We start from the raw sequence: 25,675 nt of genomic DNA on the forward strand, positions 1-25,675 counted from the left end.
GGCAAATATTCCCGAAATGGCAGTCGGAGAGTATACCGAAGTCACGGTACCATCCAAGAAGGAACAAGTAGTTGATCCCCCTTCTATGGTCTGCCTCAAGGGGAGCCTACAATTACTGCTGAACTACTGCGCGAACGATGGCTTCTAGTGGGTCACGTACCTTCGACTGCAGGGAAATTACTGAGCTGGTTGATTGTCAGCACGCCGCACGGTAAAGACAAAAATCGTGCGTGTTACATTCCGCCAGTCATTCATTCTTGACGATGAATCTTTTGGATAGAAACCGCCCCGCAAGGTAAGCGATCTGTGAAACAAAAGCTGCTCGTAATTGATAAGCCATCTCAGCACGAATCAGAAGTATCATTGGATGAAACTTGGTCCCGCCTCTCGACGAATATCCGTGAAATCCACAACCAGAATGCATCAAACCTTTCATTCGAGGAGAACTATCGCTACGCCTACAATATGGTACTGTATAAGAATGGTGGCATATTATATAAGGGAGTCTGCCAGCTGGTGGCAGAGAATATCGATAGGTTAGCACAAAGCGAACTCGTTCCTGCTTTCCCCAGTGGCAGCAGCAAGGATCCTGTGCAACAAAGTCAAGAGGGGGAGTCGTTACTGAAGGCTCTCAGGCGTGTATGGGACGATCATACTGGGAATATGTCGAAGCTTCGAGATATTCTCAAGTACATGGTGAGCATTCCACCGCTATACCCACTAATTACTCACGCGGAAGCGTCCATAGGATCGCGTCTATACGAAGGCCAATGATGTCCCAGAAATTTGGGATGCTGGCCTAGATCTCTTCTTGAAGCACATCATACGACCCCCCATACAGGACCATGTCACCTCCGCAGTCCTTAGCTTAATCCAAATTGAGCGTGATGGATATGTCATCAGCCGCTCTGTGGTAAAGGAGTGCGTCGATGTCCTTCTGCAGCTGAGCGTCGATCATGACGCCAAAACCGTCTACAAGCGGGATCTAGAGCCGGCTGTGCTTACAGCCAGCGAAGCATTCTATTCCGCTGAAGGTAAACGACTTCTGGAGACTTGTGATGCACCAGAGTATCTGCGAAGAGTATGTATTCTTTCCACCCAAAGGATTCAGGTTACCCTCATAATGTGCAGGTCGAGGCACGTCTCGATTCGGAACAAGCGCGAACTTATCATTACCTCTTCTCCCAAACTGGTGACCCTCTGCGAAAGATTCTCGAGCGCCATTTATTAACACATAATCTGTCAACTGTTATCGGTATGCCCAATTCTGGCCTCAATGTCATGGTAGACCTCGATAAATTTGACGATCTCAACCGCTTGTACCGTCTATTTCTCATGGTTCCTAGTGGATTGCCTACCCTGAGAAGGTCGTTCAAGGATTCCATCTTACGGAGAGGAAGAGAGATCAACCTTGCTTCCACCAGTATTGACGCTGGCCAAGACATGGACGACGGAGACCTTAATGATACTGAAAACACGAAAGGAAAAGACAAGGGTCAGGGTCAGGGTCGCACAGCTATGGGCCCTCCGACCTTGACACTGGCCCTGAAATGGGTACAGACTGTGCTCGATCTGAAGGATAAGTTCGACTACATTTGGACGCGAGCATTTGATAACAATCGAGAAGTGGAAAGCTCTCTAAATGAGGTCAGCATTCTGTTTTATAATTCCTATGTATCCTAATGTATGTCACAAGGCATTCGAAGACTTCATCAACCTAAATGAGAAGGCACCAGAGTACATATCGCTCTTCATCGATGAAAACCTCAAGAAGGGCCTCAAAGGCGTCAGTAACCCAGCTCCCCTGATTCTCGCGCTCATCGATTCTTTCAGAAAACCGACATGGAGGTCGATGCTGTCTTGGACAAGACCATCACGGTTTTCCGGTACATCACGGAGAAAGACGCTTTCGAGCGATACTACAAGAATCATCTTGCCAAACGGTTACTACTTGGCAGGTCGGTCTCCGATGATGCTGAAAGAGGCATGCTGGCAAAGCTCAAAGTTGAGTGCGGGTACCAATTCACTCAAAAGCTGGAGGGCATGTTCCATGATATGAAGATATCCGCTGATACCATGCAAGCCTACCGCAAGTACCTTGAAGGCGTTTTGGTAGGAGCAGTGATCTCGTCTTACTGTGTCTATTCAATGGACGTTTAGGCACCTGAAGTGGAGATTTCCGTGACCGTGATGACGTCGACTTTTTGGCCCATGTCGCATTCTAGTGCATCTTGTATTTTCCCTGAAGTCCTAATCAGGGCTTGCAAGTCATTCGAACATTTCTATTTTTCCCGCCACTCAGGGCGACGCCTCGCATGGCAACCCTCACTCGGAAATGCCGACGTTCGTGTTCAGTTCAAGGCCAGGAAACACGATGTTAACGTGTCGACATTTGCACTCGTGATCTTGATGCTTTTCGAGAATTTGACAGACGATGAATTTCTTACATATGAGGTGCGGGTTCTCACTAGCTTGCGATGCTTGGATCTATCTGACACTTTTGATCAGGAACTGAAAACTGCTACTTCAATTCCAGATACTGAGCTTCAACGGCACTTGCAATCCCTAGCATGTGCAAAATTCAAGATTCTCAAGAAACATCCTCCCGGACGAGATGTTCATCCATCGGACTCATTTTCGTTTAACAATGATTTCACATGTCCGATGCAGAAGATTAAAATCAGCACGGTATCCGCCAAGGTGGAAACCACTAAGGAACGGAGAGAAACTCGCGATCGCATCGAAGAGGAAAGACACCATCAAATCGAGGTGAGGCTTACAATCAGTCTTATCATATCTCATAAACTCTGATGTCCACCGCTTAGGCGTGCATCGTTCGCATCATGAAAGACAGAAAGCACTTGACTCATAACGACCTCGTTAACGAAGTCACTCGACAACTTGCCTCTCGATTCCAGCCCAACCCTCAGAATATCAAGAAACGAATTGAGGGATTAATCGATGTGGGTAACATTGCTTGTTTACTGTGCATGTTCTTATCTACATCTGGCGCAGCGAGAGTATCTTGAGCGCTGTGAAGATCGCAAGTCTTATAATTATCTTGTGCGTGTTTGTGATCTTTCCATGTTTCCTCGTCTCATCCTTACCGTTCAGGCATGAGGCATGGATTCATCACCAAATATTATACAAGTCATCCCGCACAATTTGTGCAATCCTTATATATATTCACCAGCTAACAATAAATTTACGCAAGGTGGTCGTGGGGGCGGCTTAACATGGTTGTACCAGCACTTGGAGGATCTCGCTTCTCGCACACATGTTTACAATGAAATGCAAATGCATTGCTACATACTGCTATACTTGACAAAGCAACATGTAGGCTCTGACGGGAAACACAACCAAAGAGTTCGAAAGTGTGTCCATCAGAGACTGTCGTCCTGGGTTAATTGATTTGAAGGTAACTTCATGGGAAAACACCCATGAGCAAGCACGCGCTCAGAACCTACACCACGATGTGACGTAGCAATGCCCGCCGCGTACGAGCATGCACATCACCATGGCTGCAGACCAAGGCACATGTCAATAACTAGCTGAGATGATGTCAACAAGATGTCATACTCCATGAGATCTTGCTTACCGAAGGCCAGCTTGAAAAGGCTGCCAACAACTTGAACATCTGTAGACGAAGTAAACACACTTCATCCACGATTCGCCCAAAATCCACTGCGAATTTCATGAGATTTACTAAAGATCCCAACAACGTCAGACCAACCGTGATGCAGACCAAGGGCCACTATGCCTGGACTATCTTCCAAAGAATATCCTGGCTAACAAATACGCTCTCCTATTGCTCGATACTTTCGTAGCGTAGGGACTAGCACTTAACAACGGCTTCACAGGAACACTGTGAAACGTTCAGTCAAAGGACTAGGATGCAGAGATATAACCAACCTCGTCCATGCCGAAGGGGTCCGGAACCAAAGGAAATAAAAGCGATTTAGCTTATCTTATATGCAACCTGACCTTAGGGCAGGTTAGAAACACCGGACCACGGCCCAAAATACTTGATATGGGACACTTTCACACAAACTGATGACGGAAAAAATATAAATTACGAAAAAAATATATCTAAAGCTCATCTCTACTATCGCGATGACTTGGTCCATAAAATGCCTCGGCAAGTTCTACAAGATGCAATCAAAACGATGAACAATACCACGGCAAGGTTGAAATATCACTTACTTCGACGAATGTCTGAGTGGAGTTCAACAGGTAACACAACATTGTACTCTACAAAGAGGTCGCCGACACTGTCTGTCTGATACAAGGGCATCCCCTCGCCCTTTATGGTTTGAACATGACCTATGATTAAGTTGAACACCACCCTCATTGGCTAGACGAATAAACGATAGCAGCTTACCAGGTTGGGTCACTCCTTGGCGGTCTATCTCGATGACGTGACCATCGAGATGCGTGATATTGCGTTGGAATCCGAGGAGTGCCTATCATTCAAGCAGGCACAATAAATTATCGGAGACGGCGGCATCAATTGGGCTTACCTGATCAATACCAATGGTCTCCCGCCAGTACAGGCTGCTCTCCTTCCGTCGCCAAGCACCTTTCTCCTTCTTACTTCTGACTCTCAAAACTACGTCGCCGGCCTCCCAGTCTGGACTCTCATCTCCCTCTCCATCAAATACAATATCAAAGCCTTCTGGTGTACCTGGTTTCAACTCCAAAGTATACTGTTGCGTGTGCTCGACCACCTTCTCCCCTTTGCAGTGTGGACATTGTTTCTTGATAATTCTTCCACGGCCACCGCAATCGTTACATGTCGACTGCGTCTGTGCAAACATGCCGGGGAATATTTGCTGCTTGAAGGTTTTCACGCCAGATCCACCACATCCTGAACAAGTATGAATGTCACCGTCCGATGCAGCGCCTGAGCCGCGACAGTGGTCACAAAGTATCTTTTTCCTCATCGTGAACTATTGTGGGTGAAGAGTCAATTCAACTGAGTAACGATGCGAAAGGCCAAGTCAAGACGAACGTCAATATTGGCACCCGTATACCTGCGCGGCTCATCAGTTAACCATTGCAGAAATGCGGAGATGAGCTTACATATCTGCAAGTGAAACCTCGAAATCGATTATAACAGTTTGTCCACGACGCACTTGCTGCTGTGTATTGACTACGTACTGATCAGCGCAAAGAGGTAGCAGCAAGGAGTTGTAAACCCACAAGCACCACCGAAGACGTTGGAAAATATATCGAAAGGATTGGCGTGATGTTGTTGTCCACCTTCGTGCGCTTTCAACCCTTCCTATAAGTGAAGCGCGTGTTCATATCCGAATGAATATATAATGAGTCAATGCCAGACTCACTTCACCATGCCTATCATAAATTTGGCGTTTCTGGATAATTTTGAGCAGACCATAAAAAAGGCTTGAGACTTTTACGCACAGTGGAATCTGAAAGGACTTCGTATGCTAATGCAGTATCATGAGGATGCTATTCTGCGGAAACGGGTGCAACTTATTTTACCATGAGCGATATCAACGAACTTCTCCTCTGCCCCTGGATCCGTATTTTTGTCGGGATGATACTGCTTGCTTAAGCGCTTGTATGCTTTACGGATATCCTGCTCCGATGCATGTTTGGACACTAAATGCCGAGTATATCAGTCAGACGCGAGTCAAAACCAGTTGGTACACGCCTTGGACTGACGCTCAAGAATTTTGTATAGATCGGTTGCGCTGACAAGAACAGCAAAAAGTAGCCATAGAATGACTACGTATGAAGCCAAGTGCATTGCGGACCGAGGCCTTCGAGTAAGGGAGGGACAGAAGTTTGACGGCAAGATGCATTTTCAATTAAGTTACAGTACACGTATATCGCACAAGGGTCACGTGGCATATAGCCGACTTTCCTTTTCCGGGGAGCATGTCATTGACATTGCACGGTCTAAAAGCTTTTTTGTCCAGGAGCACCGATGCTGCAACGACGAGCAGGGGCTATTGCGCGTGATCTTACCCGCACGTCTTCTCCGCGAAGCTACTCACAAATTATACCGCAATATCATCCAAAAGTCAGAGGTCACCTGCATTCGTCTCGTACCCGCTGCAGTCTGCTGACTGGCATGTTTCAGCTATTCCATTCGCGTTTTCAAAGGAGGCTGCTATCAGACACGTTGGTGTAGCTGCTTCCGCAGGTTGCTTCTTCCGCGATTTCGTTGGGTCGCTCGGTGCAAAGTATATAGGTGGAAACTTTCAGCCAATTCAACCCATCCGCATCCAACCTGTCTATTTTCCTGCTTGGTTCTTGGATGCAGAAGTCGAGTCATACTTGACTGATGAAGATGATGAACGGCAGGTATATTCAAGTACCTCTTCCTGCTACATTTATTCAAACGGGAGCATTGCAGCGAATCGTGACCGCGTATTTCAACGACTGGTACACTAGTTCATTTATCAAACTTCTTCCAAGTTAACGAATCGCGTATAGTTACTTACCAGGTACAATCTTCCACACCAGGCATACCAGCGAGGTTAATCACTTTCATAAGGCGCTACATTTGGCCTACTTGGGAGGCTTGCTCTCCGAAATGACCAAGTAGAACCTGCCTTGGCCGTTCCATTTTCTCAGAGCCTCACACATCAACACGGTTCTGATGTTATATGCATGCCTTACACTATCAGTCCACTCGACGTTATTAGCAGTACACGGTCCTCGTCCTTCACTCATGCTACTAGTGATGAAGATGCGCGTTTTGAGCCACGCTTCATAAAAACCAATATAGTATGTCATCTCACCTGATGCATCCTTTTCCCCCTCATCCCAGAAAAGGAAGCTGCCTACCCAGTCCTAATACCGCTTTATCTGGTTCAATTTCCAATGGTCCAACCATTTGAGTCCACGTTCGTCATAGAAGCACACAGTCGACCCGTATGTCTTTTTAAAATCGAATTCCATAATACTGACGATATCCTACATTCAAGGGTCGGTTTTTCATTCAAGTTTCCAATGCTCCCGAACTACCAGAAGAACAACGATTTGACTTGGAAAAATATATTGGTTATGACTACTTGTTTTTAGGCGATACTCCATCATCTCATGCGCAGACTCGCGTCTTCGCTCCAAAGTATGACAGAAACGCATCTGAAAATGTTGCATCGTGGTTCGACGGGCTATTTAGCGAGCCTGGTGGTGCAGAGAAGCTGATACACCCGAAGGGAGCAGTAGGTGTTAACGTGCATATGGATGACCCCAGGGTACGCGAGTGGACTCCTGAAGAGGTCAACTCGATTCGGGAGTGGATGAATCAGGGGCAAGCTATTGTCCAATTGAAAGATGTGGTCAAGGTTCGCTCTCAGCCTGAGTTTAGATTCATATGCTCATTCGTGATTAGAATCTTACTTCTATTGAGAACCAGATGCAAAGTGGGTCTGTGAAGGTGATTCAATGGCCGTCTTCAGATCCCAAGCAGGGATCACAAAATGCCCCTGCTTTCTTGGAGGCTTTCATCAAGGCGGAGCTCGACAAGCTCCAAAAGCTGGAGAAGTCCCGTGCCGACACAGCGCCGGAGTGGTGGCGACGAAGAGAAGAGAAACAAACGCTAAAGAAGTGAACATAGTACTCCAGTATTTTGTTGATATTCACCCTCAGCGTATCAGTTTTTGAATCTTCATGGAATCGTGGATTACGGAGAAGCCAGGGCCCCAAGCACTCGCGCAGGAATCGCGCTAGACCTCGCCTATACACTATTTGCCAATGAATCTGCTTATTTTACTATCATCCTTGAAAAACCCGCTGCATGTTTGCGTACGCCGGGAGAACATTGTGTATCAGACACATCTTACTTAGTGAAATCGTTTATAACGTAGGGTCGAGGTCGACTCGGACAGACACCCCGTGAAGGATAATATTCATTTCCGTGTCGATTATCATGTTAGGAGCGACAGTCTGCCATATTCTGTTGCGTATGTGTGAGCGGCGTAGCCCTCGAGATACACAATATCTGGACGTGCGTGGCACAGACCTATATCATACAGCAAGCAACGTCATAGGGGAAACCCCGATCAGTGAATAGAGGCGACCACGACAATCCCAGGACAACTGGCGCGACAAATGAAAGTTCCCTGCAAATCTCGAATTCTACTAGCCACCAGGGCTGCTGGTGTGATCCAAGAACATTGGTTCATTTATTCCTGCAGATTTAGAACTTGGAAGGTCACCGGACTAGGGGTTAGACTGAGTGACGGGCTGAGCATTACGTAGAATCACAAGTATATGATGCAAAGTTACAAGCTCCACAGTGAGATACGATATAGCTACTCCCAACTTCCATCCCATAAAATCCAACAACAATATGTAAGATAAACTGAGCGTCATGGTGAGGTACGATAGCCACGTCCAGCGTGAAATAAAGATAACCAATAAGCATATAAAAGGTGCGCTAAGCAAGATTCGAAAAAGGGGCGAATATTCAAAAGGAATGTCGATAATAGAATGAAATGAGTGTGGTTAGTCGAAGAGAGGATATCCAAAAGGAATGTGGGTGATATGATGAAACGAGTGTCGTTGAATATTCAAAAGGAATGTGGGTAATTGAATGAAACGAGTGTTGTTAGACGTAAAGATAAGTTGTTTCAGGAATCGCAGTTAACACTAGAGCACGCAAATAAGGAGTAACATTAGTAGCAGCGACATATGCGGGGTAAGGGGGGACATACATATTCAGGCAATATCCTAGGTCGTGTTCTTCGCAGGAACGATATACCCAGAAACCGACTTGATCATCGCTTGAGGACAAAATGCGTACTTCCAATGCTCAGCGTGGGCTCTGCTATTAAGCAATGATTTGCACGTCTTCAGATGCCGAGCCGCAGCATCGGTCCTCGACGACAGCTTCTGGCAATAGGGGCATCGGTAGGATGTAGCGAAGTGGACCCCATCGATGTGACGGCCCAATTTTTGCATCGCCTGTGGGTCCGAGCAATCTTCGAATTTGCAGGGAGTTTCTTTCTTGGCTTCAACGCCATGCCAAAGCCACAGGTGGTCTTCGATCCGGGTCTTGTTCACCTCTACGAAAAGACCGCACGGCTGGTCGGTCCAATCGCATGAGCGTACGCAGATCAATTCTGGTGAGGAGTCCTTCGTAACGTTGCCCGATCCATTGGGGTAATGATCATCCAGTTCCATCGCCCCAAATCTCCTCGTTCGAAGGAGATTTCCGTTAGGATCATGGGTCCTGCGGCTGCTGATGTCGACAGGCTTTGGGTCGTGAAAAGGCATGGCCATGACCGTGGCGCTGGCGTCCGCTAGCATGTACGGACCAAACTTGCCTGGTCTGCTGTCATCGGTGGCATTCGGGCGTCTGCGCTTGCGCGTTGTTGGTCCAACAGACGAATTCAAGCCATCCTCAGATTTAGAGGTCTGGCGGGTTTTACGCTTGCGAGGCCTAGTAGATGCCGTCCCGTCGAGAGCAGAAGAAGTTGGCTCCATGCTTGAGCCCCCACTAGATGCCGTCTGCAAGAGACCATATTGACCTTGGGGGAATGCCGCAGTTGGGTGATACGCGTTGGACGGACCCGGGATGTCATGAGGTTGCTGGTAAGGGTAGGAGGGAGCGGGATGATATCCATACTGGGGCGGTGCTGGAACGACCGCAGAGGGCTGCGAATGATACGCACCAGGGGGTCCATTGACATGATATCCGGGATTATATTCAGGCTGGGGCCATGCGTAGCCTTGCGGCGGTGCTGGGGCGACTGGGGGTGGCTGCAAATAATACGCACCAGGAGGTCCATTGGCATGATATTCAGGATTATATCCATGCTGGGATAATACGGGGCCTTGATGTGCGACAGAGGGCTGCAGATAATACGCGCTTGGAGGCCCGTTCATGAAGTAGCCAGGGTTATATTCATGCTGGGGAAATTCATTGCCTTGCAGGGGCGCTTGAGGGATAGTCTGCAGAGGGTAGTAGAGCCCCTGATCGATGTGGGACAACTGAGGGAGATCAGCCACCGGGGCGGTGAAATTCTCCAATGTCGGAAACAACCCCTGAGGATTTTGAACAAAGTGTGAATCGTCCCAAGTCCTGAAGAACCAAGTAAGTAATGGTAAAGTGAGGACTCAGTTGCGAGCGCACGTACCCTTGTGGCGCCACTGGTAATTCATCGTAGTTTGATCTGTCGTTGGACGTGAGTTGCTTGACCCAGGTGGTAAGCTGAATAGATTGACTGACCCATCATCGTAAGCATCGACTGGGCCTGCCAGCGCGTTTTCGTTAATCATACCACGCATTGATTCATCGCTGTGTTTGAACAATCTGTCGAAGACCGTGAGTTCGAGTAAATGACTTAAACGAGGTAGAACCACGTACGCATCCAACTGAGCGCGCACTTCGGGAGACGTCTCATCGCTTTGGTGAGCCGCGAACAACTTGGCTATGTCTTCTTGGGACAACGGAACGAAATCGGAGTCGCCAGGGAGCGGCACGTGGTCATCTGACACAGTCAGAGACTCGCTAAGAAAATGATGAGATGAAGCGCGTCATAGAGCTCGAGATTAAACACAAACCTATCGAATGGCGTTTGAAGGATGTAACACGAGGAACTAGATGTGAAAGGCATCGTTAGCATATAAAGATATCGATCTGACGCGCGAGTAGGCTCACACAGACATATCAAATAATTGAATAAGTAAAGAGGCTAGGATAAAGAGATGCAGTTGGAAAGTAAAGACGAAGATGAGAGAAGTAGAGCAGAGAACGACGCCGGTTTTATACCTCACAACAGGCGGGGAAACGATAGACAAAGCACGACTGTGGTCGTGCATCAAAGCTATCCATCTGGCATTATCCCCCGACATCACGTTGTGAAAAGGCAAGCGTCTGTGGACACTTCCCTATAGGAGATGCGCCTGTGGAAATCGCTTCTTTGTACCATCACGCGTGCATCAGTCCACAAGAACACAAACATGCACTGACGCTTGATAAACTTAGAATGTGATGATCAAGGGAGTGCCCATACTTCTCCACCAGGGGGTAACATCACATGTGGAGAAGTACAACTCCGATCAGGATCCAATTACGGGAACAACAGTATTTTCGCGGACTCAGCGCATCGTCGCGGCACACTCGACCACAACCCAACCATGAACTTTGGCAGCGGCACCTGTTTAAGACAGTGGGAAGCAAGCTGAAAGTTTTGATGTGTAAGGCTAGTCGCATTTTTTATTTGCAAACGTGGAAAGACGCTTGCCTTTGGTGTCCACTGCGTCGTTACCCAGCGTGGTTCTTACCTTTGACGTGGTGGGAATGGAGGGAGTGATATAGTGTAACCACTCGAAGCATACCGCAATACCTTTGAGATGGAAACTACTATGGTTCCACCTTAGGGCTTGCATGAAGATTCTACGAGCTGACTGGCAACTTAACGGAGAGGATGCAGTAAATAATAGCCCAATTATGATTATGATGCAACAAGAGCGCAGTGTTCTCTATGCTAGACCACCCGTCAACAATCATAGTACCGTGACTGAGGAAAATCATGATACATTACATATCGGTTTGAGATAGCCATTAATATCAACGATACACGATTATGATGTCCTTTTCTGAGGTGTAGAGCTGCGCGCATAACGCAAGGGTTGCATTTATATTAGAATTTGCCGTAGCCAGTTGTGCCAAACCAGCGTATGAGAGCAGAGTTCAGAAGACCTGAGGATAAGCGTTGTTTTGGTCTGTCACGTGCAAAGGCTTCGAAGAGTTTCCTTATTTCGAAACTTTGCGAGTTCCCTCGGTCTCCTACACAGCGTCAGGACGCTCAAAGTTGGGGCGCTCACGTCACCCACCCATACCACCCATACAAGGTATCATTCTTCTGGTCATTTATAACACTCTACCTGTTACAGTCTTGCAAATTGCTATTCTCTCATCGTCTACTTGTACACTAATAGTACACCTACGTATACTCCAAAGGTGTTAGTCGAATCTTGTAATTGATTTTGCCGCATCATGATATCCCCGAAAGACACCATTAATCATCTTCGTCTGTCGCCATCGTCCACAGGGTGTCTGACACCACCCGCCATAGACCCCCATGCATTCCATGGAACGTGACCCCCTTAAGCCGGGGTGCCATCGCATGCAAGAACCGTGAGATTGACTTCGTCAGCTCTGGCGATGAGGGCATAGAGCGCACTGCGGGGCATGCGCTAGACTGAGGCGACTCCCCGACTCCCAGTTTGATCAAGCGATTGTTAGGTTGCAGACCTACTGTGTCGTTGTTGGTATTTTCATTATCTCTATTTCTGAGTGCATCGACCCGCACGTCCATGCAGAGCGAGACCTCGTGCAACTCGCGACAACGCCTGACGAGAATATTCAAAGCATACAAGGACACGAGGGTATTACGTAGCCCCAAGTCAAGAATGTGGAGATGAGGACATATACGAGCGAGTGTGAGGATGTCATTGTCGGTGAGTACGATGGAGGTTGTGCGGCTGGGAGAAAGTATGAGGGTACTGAGGCATGCAAGACTCGGGTGGGCGAGTAGGGGGCGAAATTCGAAAGAGGAGGGTGGGATGGATTGAAAGCCGCATCGCTCGGTTATAAATATGTGCTCTAGTTTCGTGTTTGTATTGGCGAGAGAGGTGAGGAATTGGGACCAGGCGTTGGCGGAACTGTGACCTTCTGCGTTGAACTGAATTGTTTTAAGGTTGGAGAATGTGATGGAAAGATTATTGGAGGAACCGAAATTGAGGATTTGGAAGGTGCGTAAGAAAGATATGAAAAGGTCCAGACTGTCATCGCATAAGATGTGCAGGTGAGTGAGTGCGGAAAAGGGCTGGGGGATGTGGAGAGGTAGGGTAGGGATGCTGTCGATACCTAGCTTTAAAGTGAGGGATCGCAGATATGGCCAGAGTGCAATGACATTGAGGATGGTGCTCGGGACATGATGCAACTGGCATGTCAATGAAAGTTCTGTGAGACCATCAGGATAACTGATGAGCAGGGACTCAATTTCGGAGGGATTTTTGTCGGTCATGAAGAGGCTGCCCTTGATCTCAAGAGCTTTGAGGCGAGGGGCGAAGGTAGGGAGTGCAGGGATGATGGCTTTGCGAAACGAAGATGAGATGTCGAGGGAGAGGATCTCAACGGTGGGTAAGAGGTGTTTGAGGACTGGGATACAGGTGAGAGAAGAATCACGCCATGCGAGAGATCGCAGCTTTGGAAAGAGGGGTGATTGCTTTTGAGCACATGCAAGGAAGGATGGGTATGCAGTGTCATCTTGACATGGTTGGGAGAGAATCTGTATGCGGGAAGCGAGGATCAATGGACGGTATGTATCAGGTATATTCGGATGAAGCTGGGAAGGTCTGGATGAGAGAATAAGAGGCCAGAAGTTTCTCAGATGAGAATAAAGAAGGTCGAGTGCTAAATCGCGAAATGCACGACAAGTGAGTGCAAGTCGGAAGATGGAACGTCGATCTTGAGTTTCCGGTGACGGTATGAAATCAGGTAATGGGTATGGGTGGAAGAAACGTCGTCGTTCATCGATGAACACAAAATAAAAAATCGCTTCCAGGATCTCACTTATGCAAAGACACTGGTGCATGTCGAGAGTGCATCAGCCACAATCACTGCAATCCGATAGAGTTGTCGCAGAATGGCAAATGTGCAAATCCCTACGGACTATCAGGTGACCGTTCGGGGTGGGCAGTGCTAGTCGGGAGCGGGTTAGATATTTGCGACCTTTATAGGCTGGTTAGGGTGATTTACTTTGTGTACGAATATAGAACCGGATTAATGTTGGAGATACAAAGATGGTTCGCGGCATATTGACGATTAGTCAGCAGCTGTCCATCTATAAACTTTGTTGGCAAAGCTTGAAACACAACGCCCGTAATCCATGATGCATCATGCTTCATTCTCGTTCATCAACCTGCAGCTCTGAACCTGGTCGACGACAAGATCAAGGGCAGTGATATTCGTGACACATCCATCACCCTGCCGTCTGGGAACGGACATTGCTGGCATTGTCGAGGAACTAGGGAAGGCGTTGACAATTCCACAAAGGCGATAGAGTGTTAGACATTTCTTTGTCTCGGGTTTGCCCTTGTCTGTATAGGCTCAACCTTAGTGTACAGAGTGGTACATGGCAATGATCTTACTGCGTATCAGCCGCAGTATACCCTGGCCGATGCAACAAGGGTAAGTTATGAGAAGGTTCGTTGACCACATCGTCAGCTACATCCCATCCAAGATTCCTCCAAGTCAATCCTTTGATAGCGCAGCTGCTGTTCCTCTGTGGTTAGATACTGCGCTCGTGGACTTGTATAGGGAATCGATTTAGAGCTGGGATAACCCCTCCTTGGGCGAAAAGTGTCGGGGAATGAAAGACACCTATGGTCATTCTTGGCGGTTCTTCCTCTGGGTTCATATAGTGAGCAAAATGAGATTCGCTTCTTCTTCACCTGAACCCTGACAGTATTGCAGCTATCCGACTCGCTCGTCTGTCGGGATTTTATCATAACCTCTCCGAGCAATGGGGAGCTTGTCAGGGACTACGACGCAACTCTTTTTTTTTTTTTTTTGATCGCAACCTTTTCGGAAAACTGTTGGCATCCATCAGTCAAGTGACTGATGACCCTATCAAACTTGTTTATGATACCATCTCGTTGCCAGAAACACAGTTTGTTGCATGGAAATTGCTTGTCAACAATAACACCCTTGTATTAACCCCTCGTGCATTAGTCAAGGAAGGTGAAGGTGAGGGGCGCAAGGTCGTTCCGGCCTTCGCAGACTGCATGTCCCCCAAAATGAAGGGCTGTGCCGCAGCTCCTGGGTTACGGTCGAAAAGTGGCTCTCAGAGGTAACATAAAGGTTTGTTCTGCGGCCACTGTGTTGGATTGATGACACCACACCATGATGCTCGGTTTATCTTACATATTTATTTCACTATCATCCAGCGCGTGGTATCGGAGAATGTTTGAATTAGGCCGGGATAGAGTCCGTGTCAGTTATCATGTCAGAAGAGGTCAGCATATGCAACTGCGTATATTTAAGTGGCGTAGCCCTAGATACACGATAATCGTTCGTTCGGGTGTCATTAAGTATTCGTAAGATATGCGCGGCACAGTACAGCAAAACAATGTCAGAGGGAAGAAAATAATTGTAAGTATCCATAGAGAAAAAAAGCAACAACGACCACTCGTCCCAGTACATAGATAAATCAGTAATTCGAGTAGCCCGGGCTGGTTCAGGAGTACTATGTGTGATGGCCAAGAGCCGCAGAAGATCTCAGATGTTCGAGGTGCTGGTTAACCTTGTCCCACTTATTATCCTCGTACCCGTGTTTAACTTGTTCGACGCCAGGGAGCATGAAGAAAATGATGCGAGCGACAGCTTCAACATCTTCTATGTTAGAAAAGCCTACGTTAAATTTTTGTAGGGAGGTATGCTGAAATGACTCAGTTTCAGGATCAATATCGATATTTATAGCATCGATGTGTAATTGCAGGGAATCCAAGTGAGGACATAGCCGGAGCCCGTCGAATAATCCGCGGAATGTGATGGTAGGTAGACGAAGTTGGTGATTCGCTAAGGTCATGTAGCGAATGTTTGGCCAACTTGACATGGCTTTCAGGAGAAGGTCGTTGTCAAGGTAGACGGGGTAATTTTCAAAAACGAGGCCCAGAGTTCGCAGCTGTGTAAAATGAAGGAATTGTGTGATTGCTGTCAGAGAGTTGTCTGAGGGCTCCTCATCTGAGTCGCCGTCTGAATCAAAGGAGAATATGACGATGTATTCAAGGGTGTGGCCTGCGTTGCATTGCGACAGTGCACGAAAAAGCTGCTCAGCTTGTGCAAAAGGCATGACTTGGACATGCATCTCGAACTGTTGTAGGGAGGGGAATTCTGAGCATTCCAACGTTGTGATTGTGTGTGAAGCCGTGTGCACATAGAAATTGAGGATGGTAACATTAAGGAAAGGTGCGAATTTGAGATCATATCGGTCTAATGGCCAATTTCCGCTACCAATTTCCAATTTGAGAAGGGTAGGGAGGTTGGAGAGGTGGTTCCATGCTTCCCATTCGAGAGGTGGACAACCCAAATGTCTCAGCTGCGTGCATGAACGGATAGTTTCAGACAGCAAGAACGACTCGTCCGGTGTGAGATCCTTAGCATCACCGATGGTTAAGGCCTCCAAAGAAGTACAATGGGTCCCGATAGATTTCAAAGCTGGGTGGATTGCTGATAAATAGAAAAAAAGTAGCGTATGGGACAGGAAGAGGTGCAGATATATGTTATTGGGAGCCTCGACCTGCCATAATAACGACTGCAATCTCGGGAATATGCACGTCTCAGTAGGGAAGACTGTGAGGAGGTGAAAATTTCTGTCAGATGATATATCAATTGAGCGGACGCGGAAGGCATGACGCATGAATTGGTGGGCTTCATGTTCAGATAATGGTTCGATGCCTTCAGACCAGGAAGGCTGTGTTTAAATGCTCGGTGAGCTCATGAACTGGAGTTCGTGATCAGTCTGCACTCACCTCTGCTCCACTACAATATATCAGTGGATGTAGCCTCGTCACGCAGCCTAGCAATGGTTCTAACTCGTCTATGTTTGCCCACAGCAAATCCATCGCAGGCTCGTAGAAGGTTTTGCATGTCGTTGCAAGTGATGCAAGAGATTGTTGAGATAATAATCTCTCGCAAGAAGAATCATCAGATGGTAGGTCCACACTTTCATTCACGTGCGCGAATATATCCAGGAGGACTTCGGGGACAAGTAGAGCTTGATGCATCGATATCAGTGGAGCGTCCGAGTCGAATCGTCGATAAGCCTGGTTCCAGACTAAATGGAGTTACGGCTTGCCGGAGGCCACCCGTAGGTCTAGGCAGACCCTATAATAGTATGTAAGAGAAGGCGGTTGTTGGCACCAAATTTAGCGGAAGCAGTAGTGTGTCAACAACAAAACCAAGTACTCAAGCATTTTAGCACACACTCAGATAGTGTATGAAACAAATAAAAAACCGAGTCCATTAAATAACAGAGGTATAGTACTAATCAACCTTCCTTGCCCATTTTCTACCGGAAGGCGACGCGGTATGACGCGGTACAGGAGACTTCGGAGTAACGACAACATCAACTCTTCCCTGCCTTTCCGATGCCCATTCTACCTTTTCCTTCTCGCTGAGCGATCCAATCTGCGTCTTTCCAGAGTCTTCTCTCTGGTCACTCCCCCAGTACATCCACATCTGCACACCAAGCACAAGATTGAGAACGAGGGCAAGGGCAAAGCCAGCAGTGACGATGAGATCGCCGACCTCTGTCGCAGTAGTGAACAATCGAGCAAGACAGCCCACGATTTGAGAAATGACAGCAAAGGCGGAGAGCTGGCCCGTGGATTCGGCACGTGCGTTTTGCGTGATTTGGGGCAGCTTCGAGAAGAGGGATAGTGGCAACGTGGCCATCTGCAGTAGAGACAGGATGTCTTTAGGGAACATATACAATGCGACGGCAGATGCAACGGATGCTGCACTGGCGATTGCCAATTGTGGGCCAATGGCTTGTGCATTTCGGAGCGATGGAGTTGGGAAATAGATGATCAGGAGGGTAATTATGGTATTTTGTATAGTCAGGAATAGATTCTCGCCGTAGGTCGAGAATGGGAACTCATTTCTGTATGAGTATGCAGCGGTGATGGCATATGCGAGAGTTTCAAGAACATATGCGGGCAAGGAGAGACCACGAGCGGAGCGTCCGCTAAGGACTAGACGTGTCATAAGTCCCTGACGTGTATCAAAGGCGCTTCATAGACTCACTAAGCAACAATTGAGGAACTTTCATGATAGAACCTCCTACTACGATACCGATGCCCAAGCCCTTGGAGAGTGAGTATTTGAGACAATCCACGTCTCCGACATTAAGGTTCTCGACCAGTGAGGAATAACATTTCTGCAATATGTTGAGTGTGCCAACTTTGACTAGAACAATAAAAATCAACATACCTCTCCAATTATCGATATTCCAAGGTCTGATATAAATCTGGGCAGGTTCTGTGTGATGGCAGTCATGATGACAGTTTGCGTTGTTGGAAAAGTCACAAGAGCCTCATGAATATCGCACCCGCTGTGGCTGTGCTAGTTCCGCTGCGGTAAAAAAAATGTTGAGGGCTCAAAGGCATTACACACCACCATATCGGAATACACCTATATCATTATGGATCTCGACCCATTTGGCGTTTCTGTCATCTCTAGTCAAAATTTCACTCTTCCCGGTCGAGCATATTTACTAAGCAGTATAGTATAAACATGCAGTCAGGAACATGGCTCATTCCGAGTCATCCGTCTAGGCTGTCTACTTGTACCACCCACGGGATCAAACGAGACCTACCTCTCGCTCACTCAACAGACCTTACAGACGCAAGGATAACCCATCCTTAACGATGAACCCTTTCGGATTCCGTGGAGGACATAGGGTGGCAGGAGACTCGGAAACCCATACCGGCTCGCACATTGATTCATGAGGTGATGTAAAGTGTGATACGGTCGAGGAGCGCCCTCCGTGAGACCATCTTTGGCGTTGCCAGCTGTACCTCAGACCTGGTATGTCTTCATTCGATAGAACCCCAAACCTCAGAGAGCATTAATGAAAATGTACTGGCTACAAGTTCGAAGCGAGAATACCCATCAGCATCGTGTAACAGCAGTTGAAATTTGAGCAATACTGACTCGGGGTGCTTGGAGCCAGTGCTATAACTTTTCACAATGCTCCAGGGAAATACAAGCAATGCGCTCATCAATGAATGAGCTCATACCAAGGAAATTGGATATGGAACAGGTTGATGTGGACCTGTTGACCAGTGGCCAGATATCGGTTTCCATCGGTGCAAGCAGAGGCACTTCAATAGGCTGTCTTGGTTGAAGGTTGCGTATGCTATTTGGCTTGGTTTGACTTGTTGCAGTGCGTGTGCTGGCAGCGATCGACGCGCTAGTGATGGTCAAATGTCGGATGGTGGAATATCTTCCATGCCTATAATGATTCGGATATGTAAGTACTAACTTTACTAGTAAGTTCGCGTCGCTAGTTTGAACTTGCAGCCTGCTGGCGGAATGCGGAATGCGTGGATGTGCTCGTCGTGAGCGAGAGAACGGTTACATTTCAAATTCGAAAGTTCTTACTTGTATGGTTTTCAACATTACTAACTTTGTCGCTCCAGCTGGTCACGCCGCGTGGTACGTACGTGGATGTGGGCATGCCTATAGACCAATATTGGGTTTATTCGGCTTTTATTCGGCTTGAGTCCAAAAGTGTTGGTTCGTTCATGAACTCATTCTACCAGTATTCTCTGACCCTTTTTACACCTGCTTATATTAGAAAGCAACGTGTACAGCGGCCATGTTGTCTAAGCTGCTGTCGCCGTTGTGTATAATTCCATTTGTCCTAGGTGCCCCGGCTCCGTCTGCTGTGACACTGTCTACCCCAGGTGGCAATGTTACTGCTACTATACTTGGCCCATATTCGCCAGTGACAACCTCGTCCAGTTTTCCATTAACTTCTGCCGCAAGCTCCGCGACATCTTCTGCTTCCGCCAGCACCTCAGGCGCGTCTACAACCGGTGTTATCACCATTCCGCTCTCTAGTTATTCATTCACTCCCTATCCCACACCTACTCTCAACCCTCGCCCGCCTATTTACCCTGCAACCGATCCTTTGAATCCTCCCTCTGTCAGCAGTGATCCGCAAGTTGTGCCTGATTTTGCGCCTGCATGGTCTGCCGCTTACCAGAAGGCCAAATATCTTGTGAGTGCATCCTTGTCAGTGTTTGATTGTCTGACCGACTTCACACACTTTCTATGTCGACACATGCTTGATACCAGATATCAGATTACACCATTGAAGAAAAGGTCAATATCACAACTGGAGTCGGTTGGGCGAAGGGGTTGTGTATTGGCAATATCCCACCCAATAAAAACTTCCCTGGTTTATGTCTTGAGGTGCGTAACCTGAACTTGCATGAAAGGTATTTCTCATTATTTGCCAGGATTCGCCTCTCGCTGTCCGTTCTGTCGACTACGCGACTGCGTTTCCAGCTGGCATTCATGTGGGCTCCACGCAAGTCATCTTTGAGTCCACCAACTTTATATGTTTGATATCTTCTACAGCTGGAATCGTGCTCTGATGCGTGCTCGTGGCCTGGCTTTGGGTCAGGAGTTCAAGGGCAAGGGGGTCAACATTGCCCTTGGTCCCATGATGAACATGGGTCGCATCGCTCAAGGCGGCCGTAACTGGGAGGGTTTCGGTGCAGATCCTTTCCTGACCGGCGAATCTGCATACGAGACAATTTTAGGCCTACAAAATGGCGGAGTACAAGCTACTGCCAAGCACTTTATTAACAAGTTCGTCTTTTCTTACGCCCGTTTGCCCTTGTGCTCATCTATACCACCAGTGAACAGGAACACTTCCGCGCATCAGAATCTTCAAATGTTGATGACCGGACTCAGCATGAGATTTACGCGCACCCGTTTTTGCGCAGCGTCATGGCTGGCGTCTCGTCCGTCATGTGCAGTTACAGTGAGTTTCAATCATGTTCTATATATACCATTCATATCATGTGAGGTCTGAATCGCAGATCTCATCAATGAAACCTACGCATGCAATAACGACAAGATGCTCAATGATATCTTGAAGCGCGAATACGGTTTCCAAGGTTTCGTTCAATCTGACTGGCAGGCGACGAAATCGACCCTCTCTGCTGTTGCTGGCCTTGATATGACTATGCCCGGCGATATCACCTTTGACTCCGGTGACTCCTACTTTGGCGGCAACCTCACGGACTATGTGAACGATGGATACATCAGCATGGCTCGGTTGGACGACATGGCGACACGTATCATCGCTGCTTGGTATTTCCTTCACCAGGACGAGGCCTACCCTGCAACGAACTTCAACGCATTCAATTCTAAAGACGAAGTGAACAACAAGCATGTGAATGTGCAGGCTGACCACTATAAGCTTGTGAGGGAGATTGGTGCAGCTGGGACAGTCCTTTTGAAAAATGAAAACGGCGCGCTGCCATTGAACAAGCCGAGGAACCTGGTATTGATTGGAAGCGATGCCGGTCCAGGCAAATTTGGCCCCAACGAGTTCCCAGGTCAAGGTGGCAGCGATGGTGTTCTGGCCATGGGCTGGGGGTCTGGGTATGTTCACTTAAAAATATCGTTACTCAACACTGATTGACGACACAGGACTGGTGACTTCCCTTACCTTATTTCGCCTCTTGAGGGTATCCAGGAGCGTGCCCGTCAGGACGGCAGCAGCGTGTTCTGGGATTTTGACGACTGGAACACCGCTCTGGCTGGTAATATGGCGTATGGCGAGGCTGTTGCTCTCGTGTTCACTAACTCCGACTCTGGCGAGGGTTACATTACTGTTAATGGTAATAATGGAGATCGGTACGTTCCTCATACATTTTCAAACGACAATGATTGTTCATTTCCTGTTAGCAAGAACCTAACTGCCTGGCACAACGGTGATGACCTCATCCTCGCTGTTGCTGCGCAGAACAACAATACCATAGTCGTTGTGAACAGTGTCGGCCCGCTCATCATAGAGCCTTGGATCGAGCATCCTAATATCACCGCTGTTATCTGGGCTGGCATCCAAGGCCAGGAGGCGGGCAATGCTATCGCTGACGTACTTTATGGTGCGTACAATCCCTCTGGAAGACTTCCGTATACTATTGCCAAGGATGTCGTCGATTATCCCGCACAACTCGTCACCAAAGGTTCGGGAAGCAATATTGTGACCATTGATTACACCGAGGGGTACGTGTACTCGACCAAGGCTGCCCTGCATTGATTCCAGGGTCTTTGCAGGTTATTCATTGATTATCGCCACTTTGATCAAGTAAGTTCCCTAACTTTACTTGGCACTTTCATATCTTTAACAAGGGTAAAATGCAGGCAAATATCATGCCGCGCTTCGAGTTTGGCTTCGGCTTGAGTTACACCACGTTCACGTACTCTGACCTTAGTGTGACACCAATTCAGTCATCGGATACTGATCAAGAGGATTTGATCACTGCTTGGGAGGATGGGAAGGCTTCGCCCATCGCCGAAGGGTCGTCCGCTGCGCTTTGGTGAGGTTTATCAAATCCGATGAAGGATCTACAGGCTGATACTACTACTTACCAGGCTCCATGAGCCTGCATTCCAGGTAACTTTCGAGGTCACCAACACTGGACCTGTATCTGGGACTGAGGTTCGTGACACCCATTAATCTTGCTATTCTATATGTATGTATGCCCACGTCACTCGCATAGATCCCTCAGCTCTACATCCACCATCCATCTTCCGCTAGCGAGCCTCCATCAGTCCTGAAGGGCTTCACAAATGTCGAAATCTCTCCGTATGACATCAAACAAGTCTCAATAACGCTCTCGCGCTATGACCTGTCTATCTGGGACGTCATTGCTCAGGGGTGGCGCAAGCCTGACGGTCAGATCTCGTTCTCTATTGGTGCGAGCAGTAGGGACTTCAGGCTACAGGGGGACATTCCTATTTGATGCACATTGCAGTGCACGTACTTGCTGTAGTTTTTGCTTTAATGTGATGTCCAACCTATTGGCACTTCTACAGTCTATAGAAGAGCGATTCCTGGAATTGCACGCAATGAAACTTCCAGTAGTGATGATGCGGTGCGCGTGACAGCCAGACGGCTGTCACACCTCAACAAGGATCTCAATCATTTCTTGACCAATTTCAAAGATTCAACTTCGCAATAGTGTAGTACAAGTGTACAATAATATGTGGTCAAGCAGAATATGATTTGAAGTAGAGTTGAGTGAGATATTGCAAAGTGTCCGAACCAGTGGCCGTCCGAAGTTGTGATAACCGATAGTATTAGTACCTGTGGCTGTGCGATTTCCTCTTTGAGTGGCCGTAAAATTTCTGTACAAGCTTGAGGCTTGAAGGACACGCAACGTTGTATACCACCATGGCGGAATACGATCTGTCAAAAACGATAATACCCTACTTGGATCGCCATCTGGCGTTTCCACTGTTGGCCCATCTGGTCGAAATTTCACTCTTCCCAGTCGAGCAAGTTCAAGCCGCACAGTATGAACTTGCAAAGGGCACGAACATGCTGGATTATGCAGTCAGCCTGTTCGAGCAGCTGCACCCTGACGAGGAGATCCCCGAAGGTACTTCATTGCGTTCTAAGTCATATCGATGATGATACATGTGAGCTCGATCTTTCAGAGTTCTCGGGAAAACGAGAGAAGGCTGTATCAACAAATGAGCGCCTACAGCTGGAGGCTCAAGCCGTTCTTGATGTGATCGAGAACCCAGATGTTGCACAGGCACTGCGTCAAGATAAAAATCAGAATTTGCAGTACCTAAAAGATAACTACAATGTACGTGCTCGCCTACCATCAACCGTCTTGCAACCTATTTACGTTAACATAGCTCACCCTCGAACAAATCACTGCTTTATACAACTTTGGGCAGTTTCAATATACCTACGGCAACTACAGCGGTGCTGCAGACTATCTGTATCACTTCCGTGTACTTTCAACCGATAACGATCTCAACACTTCTGCGCACTGGGGTAAACTTGCTTCCGACATCCTCACCGGAAAATGGGAGACAGCTCTCGAAGAATTGAACACCTTGCGTGATGTCGTTGACTCGCGCTCACCTTCAACACTTTTAACTGCATCTGCTGAACCCGCAGCTCTTACGCAACTCCACTCGCGGACGTGGCTGGTTCACTGGTCTCTCTTTGTCTACTTCAATCACCCGCAGGGTCGGACACTCCTCCTCGAGACTTTCCTCTCGCCCACTTACCTTAATACCATCCAAACCTCTTGTCCCTGGATCCTTCGGTACATAGCCACTGCCGCCATCCTCTCTCGCAAGTCGGCTGCAGGTGGGAGTGCTGCTTCTTCGCGTGTACGACACTCGATACGCGAGATTGTCAAGGTCATACAGACGGAGGAGTACCAATATCAGGATCCCGTTACATCTTTCCTGAAAGAGCTTTATGTCGAGTTTGACTTTGAAGCCGCACAGCGTGAGCTAACGCTTGCCGACCGCGTGGTCGGAGATGATTTCTTCCTTGGAGAGTTCAGAGAGGAGTTCCTCGATAATGCACGCTACCTAATCAGCGAGGCATACTGCCGTATACACCAACGTATTGATATTGGGTAAGTGAGTGATGCATCTGCATTGATTTACTCTCAAACCACGTGCTCAGCGACCTTTCGGAACGTCTTAATCTCTCACGAGATGAAGGCGAGAAATGGATTGTCAACCTCATCCGCGAGACCCGCATGGGCGCGGAAGCGAAAATCGACCTAGAAAAGGTATGGATCTTATTTCAGCATCATTAATGATGTCGCACTCGTCCGTTCATTCACTGACTGTCTTTTCTTATAGAACGTTATCGAGATCCACCGTTCACCATTGCCGATATATCAATCAGTCATTGAGAAGACGCGTGGTTTGGCGTTCCGGACGCAGGCTTTGGGTACTGGCATGCTTCACAGTCCGCAGCAGCCACAACAGAGCCAGCCGCAGCCCGCTGTTGTTGAGGGAGCTCCGTAGTCAGAGCTTATCTGTACTTGTACGTGCTTCGTGGGTAGTGTCTTGCTACTCGAAAATGACCGCTGTTATCTTTGACGATATCTAACGGTTGTAGAGTACACATCTGTCTTCTTACCTGCCCTATCTGTTGTCCACTCAGTTTTGACAAATTTTGCGCAAAACTAAATTTATCAAGGTAAACTTGGAATGACTGCACGCTTCGTATCGATACAAACAATCTATTTCTCTCCCCTGAGATATGCGCTCCTCCAGCACCTGCAATTTGTTAGCGTCGATATCGCCGGGTGAGACAAGTCGTTGGACTCACAATATCTCGTAGTCATTTCTGATAATGTGCTCTCCACCACCAAATGCGACATTGCATCCATCCTATCAGAAACTCAGTTATCATGGGATAGCTTCAAGTAGAATGAAAATGCGCACAAGATGTTCTCCTGTCTTACCAGGAACCCAAGTCCCATTCACGCGACCCAATGCATGATACAAATGCTGCCCATTCTCTTCATAACCTCCAGCAACAGGATCCCGATTGTGAGGGATACGACCGTGACTCGTAGGAACCCATTCCATGGTCACCGGGTCAAATGGCAGAAGGTCGTACCGCCCGTCATGCTCTACCTCTGCGGAACCATATGGAACACGGCATGGAATCGGAAGATGGGGCGCAATCTTGCATGGATGGACGGAGCGCTGGAAGATTGCGGATCCAATGAAGACAGGAGAAAAACCGTCTGCGTCGTAGCATGGGGGTTTGTTGGTATGTGCGAGGTCAGGGAAAGCAGAGTTTAACTGCAGCGGGATTCGGGTGCCTGAGGGAGGCGGACGATGTGGATATGGCGGGGGTGGACCTTTGTCAGTCTTGTGGTCTTCTTCCATTGTACTTGTAGGTTGCGGGTCAGTGTGCTATGTAGATGACGTCGCTATAGCTAGGGGACTGAGTCACGGTAAATGGAGTAAATGTCTCTATTCGAGCACTGAATCAGCTGGGCGCTTACAAATGCCGCCCGCCCAATTGCAAATGCGCTACTATCAAATTGGCAGGTCATCGATGCATCCTTGGCCTTAACGTTAACAACGTTGATAGAT

General features: G+C 47.8%; 10 protein-coding genes across 10 annotated transcripts; 4 read left to right on the plus strand and 6 right to left on the minus strand.

Moving 5' to 3' along the window:
- Nucleotides 1-45: 45 nt before the first annotated feature.
- F5147DRAFT_687582 (Cullin) lies at nt 46-3,404 on the plus strand. Its single transcript, XM_041436855.1, has 13 exons — nt 46-147; nt 201-226; nt 281-295; nt 346-696; nt 749-1,081; nt 1,132-1,647; nt 1,697-1,786; nt 1,834-2,112; nt 2,161-2,454; nt 2,509-2,769; nt 2,826-2,963; nt 3,016-3,063; nt 3,115-3,404. Exons 1-13 carry the CDS (start codon nt 138-140, stop codon nt 3,118-3,120), a joined length of 2,367 nt encoding a protein of 788 aa, XP_041294339.1. The 5' UTR covers nt 46-137; the 3' UTR covers nt 3,121-3,404.
- A 650-nt stretch (nt 3,405-4,054) lies between these two features.
- On the minus strand, nt 4,055-5,816 carry F5147DRAFT_687593 (uncharacterized protein). The gene is made up of 11 exons (XM_041436856.1): nt 5,689-5,816; nt 5,506-5,625; nt 5,425-5,450; nt 5,346-5,375; nt 5,203-5,284; nt 5,083-5,152; nt 5,012-5,033; nt 4,521-4,949; nt 4,382-4,463; nt 4,204-4,323; nt 4,055-4,145 (listed from the first exon to the last, which is right to left on the minus strand). The coding sequence occupies exons 1-11, from the start codon at nt 5,771-5,773 to the stop codon at nt 4,090-4,092; spliced, it is 1,122 nt and encodes a 373-aa protein (XP_041294340.1). The 5' UTR covers nt 5,774-5,816; the 3' UTR covers nt 4,055-4,089.
- Nucleotides 5,817-5,927: 111 nt separating this feature from the next.
- F5147DRAFT_687596 (uncharacterized protein) lies at nt 5,928-7,755 on the plus strand. The gene is made up of 8 exons (XM_041436857.1): nt 5,928-6,056; nt 6,110-6,333; nt 6,386-6,414; nt 6,466-6,476; nt 6,527-6,759; nt 6,808-6,906; nt 6,960-7,322; nt 7,370-7,755. Exons 1-8 carry the CDS (start codon nt 5,954-5,956, stop codon nt 7,586-7,588), a joined length of 1,281 nt encoding a protein of 426 aa, XP_041294341.1. The 5' UTR covers nt 5,928-5,953; the 3' UTR covers nt 7,589-7,755.
- Nucleotides 7,756-8,709: 954 nt separating this feature from the next.
- On the minus strand, nt 8,710-10,598 carry F5147DRAFT_772137 (uncharacterized protein; the record flags this gene model as incomplete). Its single annotated transcript, XM_041441326.1, has 5 exons — nt 8,710-10,063; nt 10,119-10,154; nt 10,211-10,294; nt 10,349-10,492; nt 10,546-10,598. 5 exons carry the CDS (start codon nt 10,596-10,598, stop codon nt 8,710-8,712), a joined length of 1,671 nt encoding a protein of 556 aa, XP_041294342.1.
- A 1,181-nt stretch (nt 10,599-11,779) lies between these two features.
- F5147DRAFT_106817 (uncharacterized protein) lies at nt 11,780-13,766 on the minus strand. The gene has a single exon (XM_041428051.1). It carries the CDS (start codon nt 13,584-13,586, stop codon nt 12,006-12,008), a length of 1,581 nt encoding a protein of 526 aa, XP_041294343.1. The 5' UTR covers nt 13,587-13,766; the 3' UTR covers nt 11,780-12,005.
- A 1,473-nt stretch (nt 13,767-15,239) lies between these two features.
- On the minus strand, nt 15,240-16,819 carry F5147DRAFT_760081 (uncharacterized protein; the record flags this gene model as incomplete). The annotated part of the gene is made up of 2 exons (XM_041440468.1): nt 16,525-16,819; nt 15,240-16,466 (listed from the first exon to the last, which is right to left on the minus strand). The coding sequence occupies exons 1-2, from the start codon at nt 16,777-16,779 to the stop codon at nt 15,240-15,242; spliced, it is 1,482 nt and encodes a 493-aa protein (XP_041294344.1). The 5' UTR covers nt 16,780-16,819.
- A 100-nt stretch (nt 16,820-16,919) lies between these two features.
- Nucleotides 16,920-18,149, minus strand: F5147DRAFT_633694 (uncharacterized protein). Its single transcript, XM_041432849.1, has 3 exons — nt 17,987-18,149; nt 17,801-17,933; nt 16,920-17,748 (listed from the first exon to the last, which is right to left on the minus strand). Exons 1-3 carry the CDS (start codon nt 18,050-18,052, stop codon nt 17,039-17,041), a joined length of 909 nt encoding a protein of 302 aa, XP_041294345.1. The 5' UTR covers nt 18,053-18,149; the 3' UTR covers nt 16,920-17,038.
- Nucleotides 18,150-19,376: 1,227 nt separating this feature from the next.
- On the plus strand, nt 19,377-22,545 carry F5147DRAFT_794479 (glycoside hydrolase family 3 protein; the record flags this gene model as incomplete). Its single annotated transcript, XM_041443140.1, has 12 exons — nt 19,377-19,781; nt 19,859-19,975; nt 20,023-20,108; nt 20,144-20,377; nt 20,428-20,552; nt 20,611-21,178; nt 21,227-21,433; nt 21,485-21,805; nt 21,857-21,887; nt 21,944-22,119; nt 22,175-22,241; nt 22,303-22,545. 12 exons carry the CDS (start codon nt 19,377-19,379, stop codon nt 22,543-22,545), a joined length of 2,580 nt encoding a protein of 859 aa, XP_041294346.1.
- A 378-nt stretch (nt 22,546-22,923) lies between these two features.
- On the plus strand, nt 22,924-24,735 carry F5147DRAFT_835994 (eIF3 subunit 6 N terminal domain-containing protein). The gene is made up of 5 exons (XM_041443986.1): nt 22,924-23,184; nt 23,243-23,397; nt 23,450-24,189; nt 24,240-24,348; nt 24,422-24,735. Exons 1-5 carry the CDS (start codon nt 22,977-22,979, stop codon nt 24,587-24,589), a joined length of 1,380 nt encoding a protein of 459 aa, XP_041294347.1. The 5' UTR covers nt 22,924-22,976; the 3' UTR covers nt 24,590-24,735.
- F5147DRAFT_687614 (uncharacterized protein) lies at nt 24,736-25,548 on the minus strand. Its single transcript, XM_041436858.1, has 3 exons — nt 25,013-25,548; nt 24,897-24,958; nt 24,736-24,844 (listed from the first exon to the last, which is right to left on the minus strand). Exons 1-3 carry the CDS (start codon nt 25,463-25,465, stop codon nt 24,808-24,810), a joined length of 552 nt encoding a protein of 183 aa, XP_041294348.1. The 5' UTR covers nt 25,466-25,548; the 3' UTR covers nt 24,736-24,807.
- Nucleotides 25,549-25,675: the final 127 nt, after the last annotated feature.

Source organism: Suillus discolor (assembly GCF_016758755.1).
Source record: "Suillus discolor strain FC423 chromosome Unknown F5147scaffold_19, whole genome shotgun sequence".
NCBI lineage: Eukaryota > Fungi > Basidiomycota > Agaricomycetes > Boletales > Suillaceae > Suillus > Suillus discolor.

Coding starts and splice junctions, on each gene's coding strand:
- F5147DRAFT_687593 (XM_041436856.1), bottom strand. CDS start 5,773: ATGCACTTGGCTTCATACGTAGTCATTCTATGGCTACTTTTTGCTGTT. Junction 4,464..4,520: donor AGACCATTGGTATTGATCAG/GTAAGCCCAATT, acceptor CTTGAATGATAG/GCACTCCTCGGATTCCAACG. Junction 4,146..4,203: donor CCACTCAGACATTCGTCGAA/GTAAGTGATATT, acceptor TGCATCTTGTAG/AACTTGCCGAGGCATTTTAT.
- F5147DRAFT_106817 (XM_041428051.1), bottom strand. CDS start 13,586: ATGCACCAGTGTCTTTGCATAAGTGAGATCCTGGAAGCGATTTTTTAT.
- F5147DRAFT_687614 (XM_041436858.1), bottom strand. CDS start 25,465: ATGGAAGAAGACCACAAGACTGACAAAGGTCCACCCCCGCCATATCCA. Junction 24,959..25,012: donor GTAAGACAGGAGAACATCTT/GTGCGCATTTTC, acceptor AGTTTCTGATAG/GATGGATGCAATGTCGCATT. Junction 24,845..24,896: donor AGAAATGACTACGAGATATT/GTGAGTCCAACG, acceptor AACAAATTGCAG/GTGCTGGAGGAGCGCATATC.
- F5147DRAFT_835994 (XM_041443986.1), top strand. CDS start 22,977: ATGGCGGAATACGATCTGTCAAAAACGATAATACCCTACTTGGATCGC. Junction 23,185..23,242: donor TGACGAGGAGATCCCCGAAG/GTACTTCATTGC, acceptor TCGATCTTTCAG/AGTTCTCGGGAAAACGAGAG. Junction 24,349..24,421: donor CGAAAATCGACCTAGAAAAG/GTATGGATCTTA, acceptor CTTTTCTTATAG/AACGTTATCGAGATCCACCG.
- F5147DRAFT_633694 (XM_041432849.1), bottom strand. CDS start 18,052: ATGACTGCCATCACACAGAACCTGCCCAGATTTATATCAGACCTTGGA. Junction 17,934..17,986: donor GAATATCGATAATTGGAGAG/GTATGTTGATTT, acceptor AACATATTGCAG/AAATGTTATTCCTCACTGGT. Junction 17,749..17,800: donor AGTTCCTCAATTGTTGCTTA/GTGAGTCTATGA, acceptor TGACACGTCTAG/TCCTTAGCGGACGCTCCGCT.
- F5147DRAFT_687582 (XM_041436855.1), top strand. Junction 697..748: donor GAGATATTCTCAAGTACATG/GTGAGCATTCCA, acceptor AAGCGTCCATAG/GATCGCGTCTATACGAAGGC. Junction 2,455..2,508: donor ATGAATTTCTTACATATGAG/GTGCGGGTTCTC, acceptor ACTTTTGATCAG/GAACTGAAAACTGCTACTTC.
- F5147DRAFT_687596 (XM_041436857.1), top strand. CDS start 5,954: ATGCTGCAACGACGAGCAGGGGCTATTGCGCGTGATCTTACCCGCACG. Junction 6,057..6,109: donor ATATCATCCAAAAGTCAGAG/GTCACCTGCATT, acceptor GGCATGTTTCAG/CTATTCCATTCGCGTTTTCA. Junction 6,760..6,807: donor GCTTCATAAAAACCAATATA/GTATGTCATCTC, acceptor ATCCCAGAAAAG/GAAGCTGCCTACCCAGTCCT.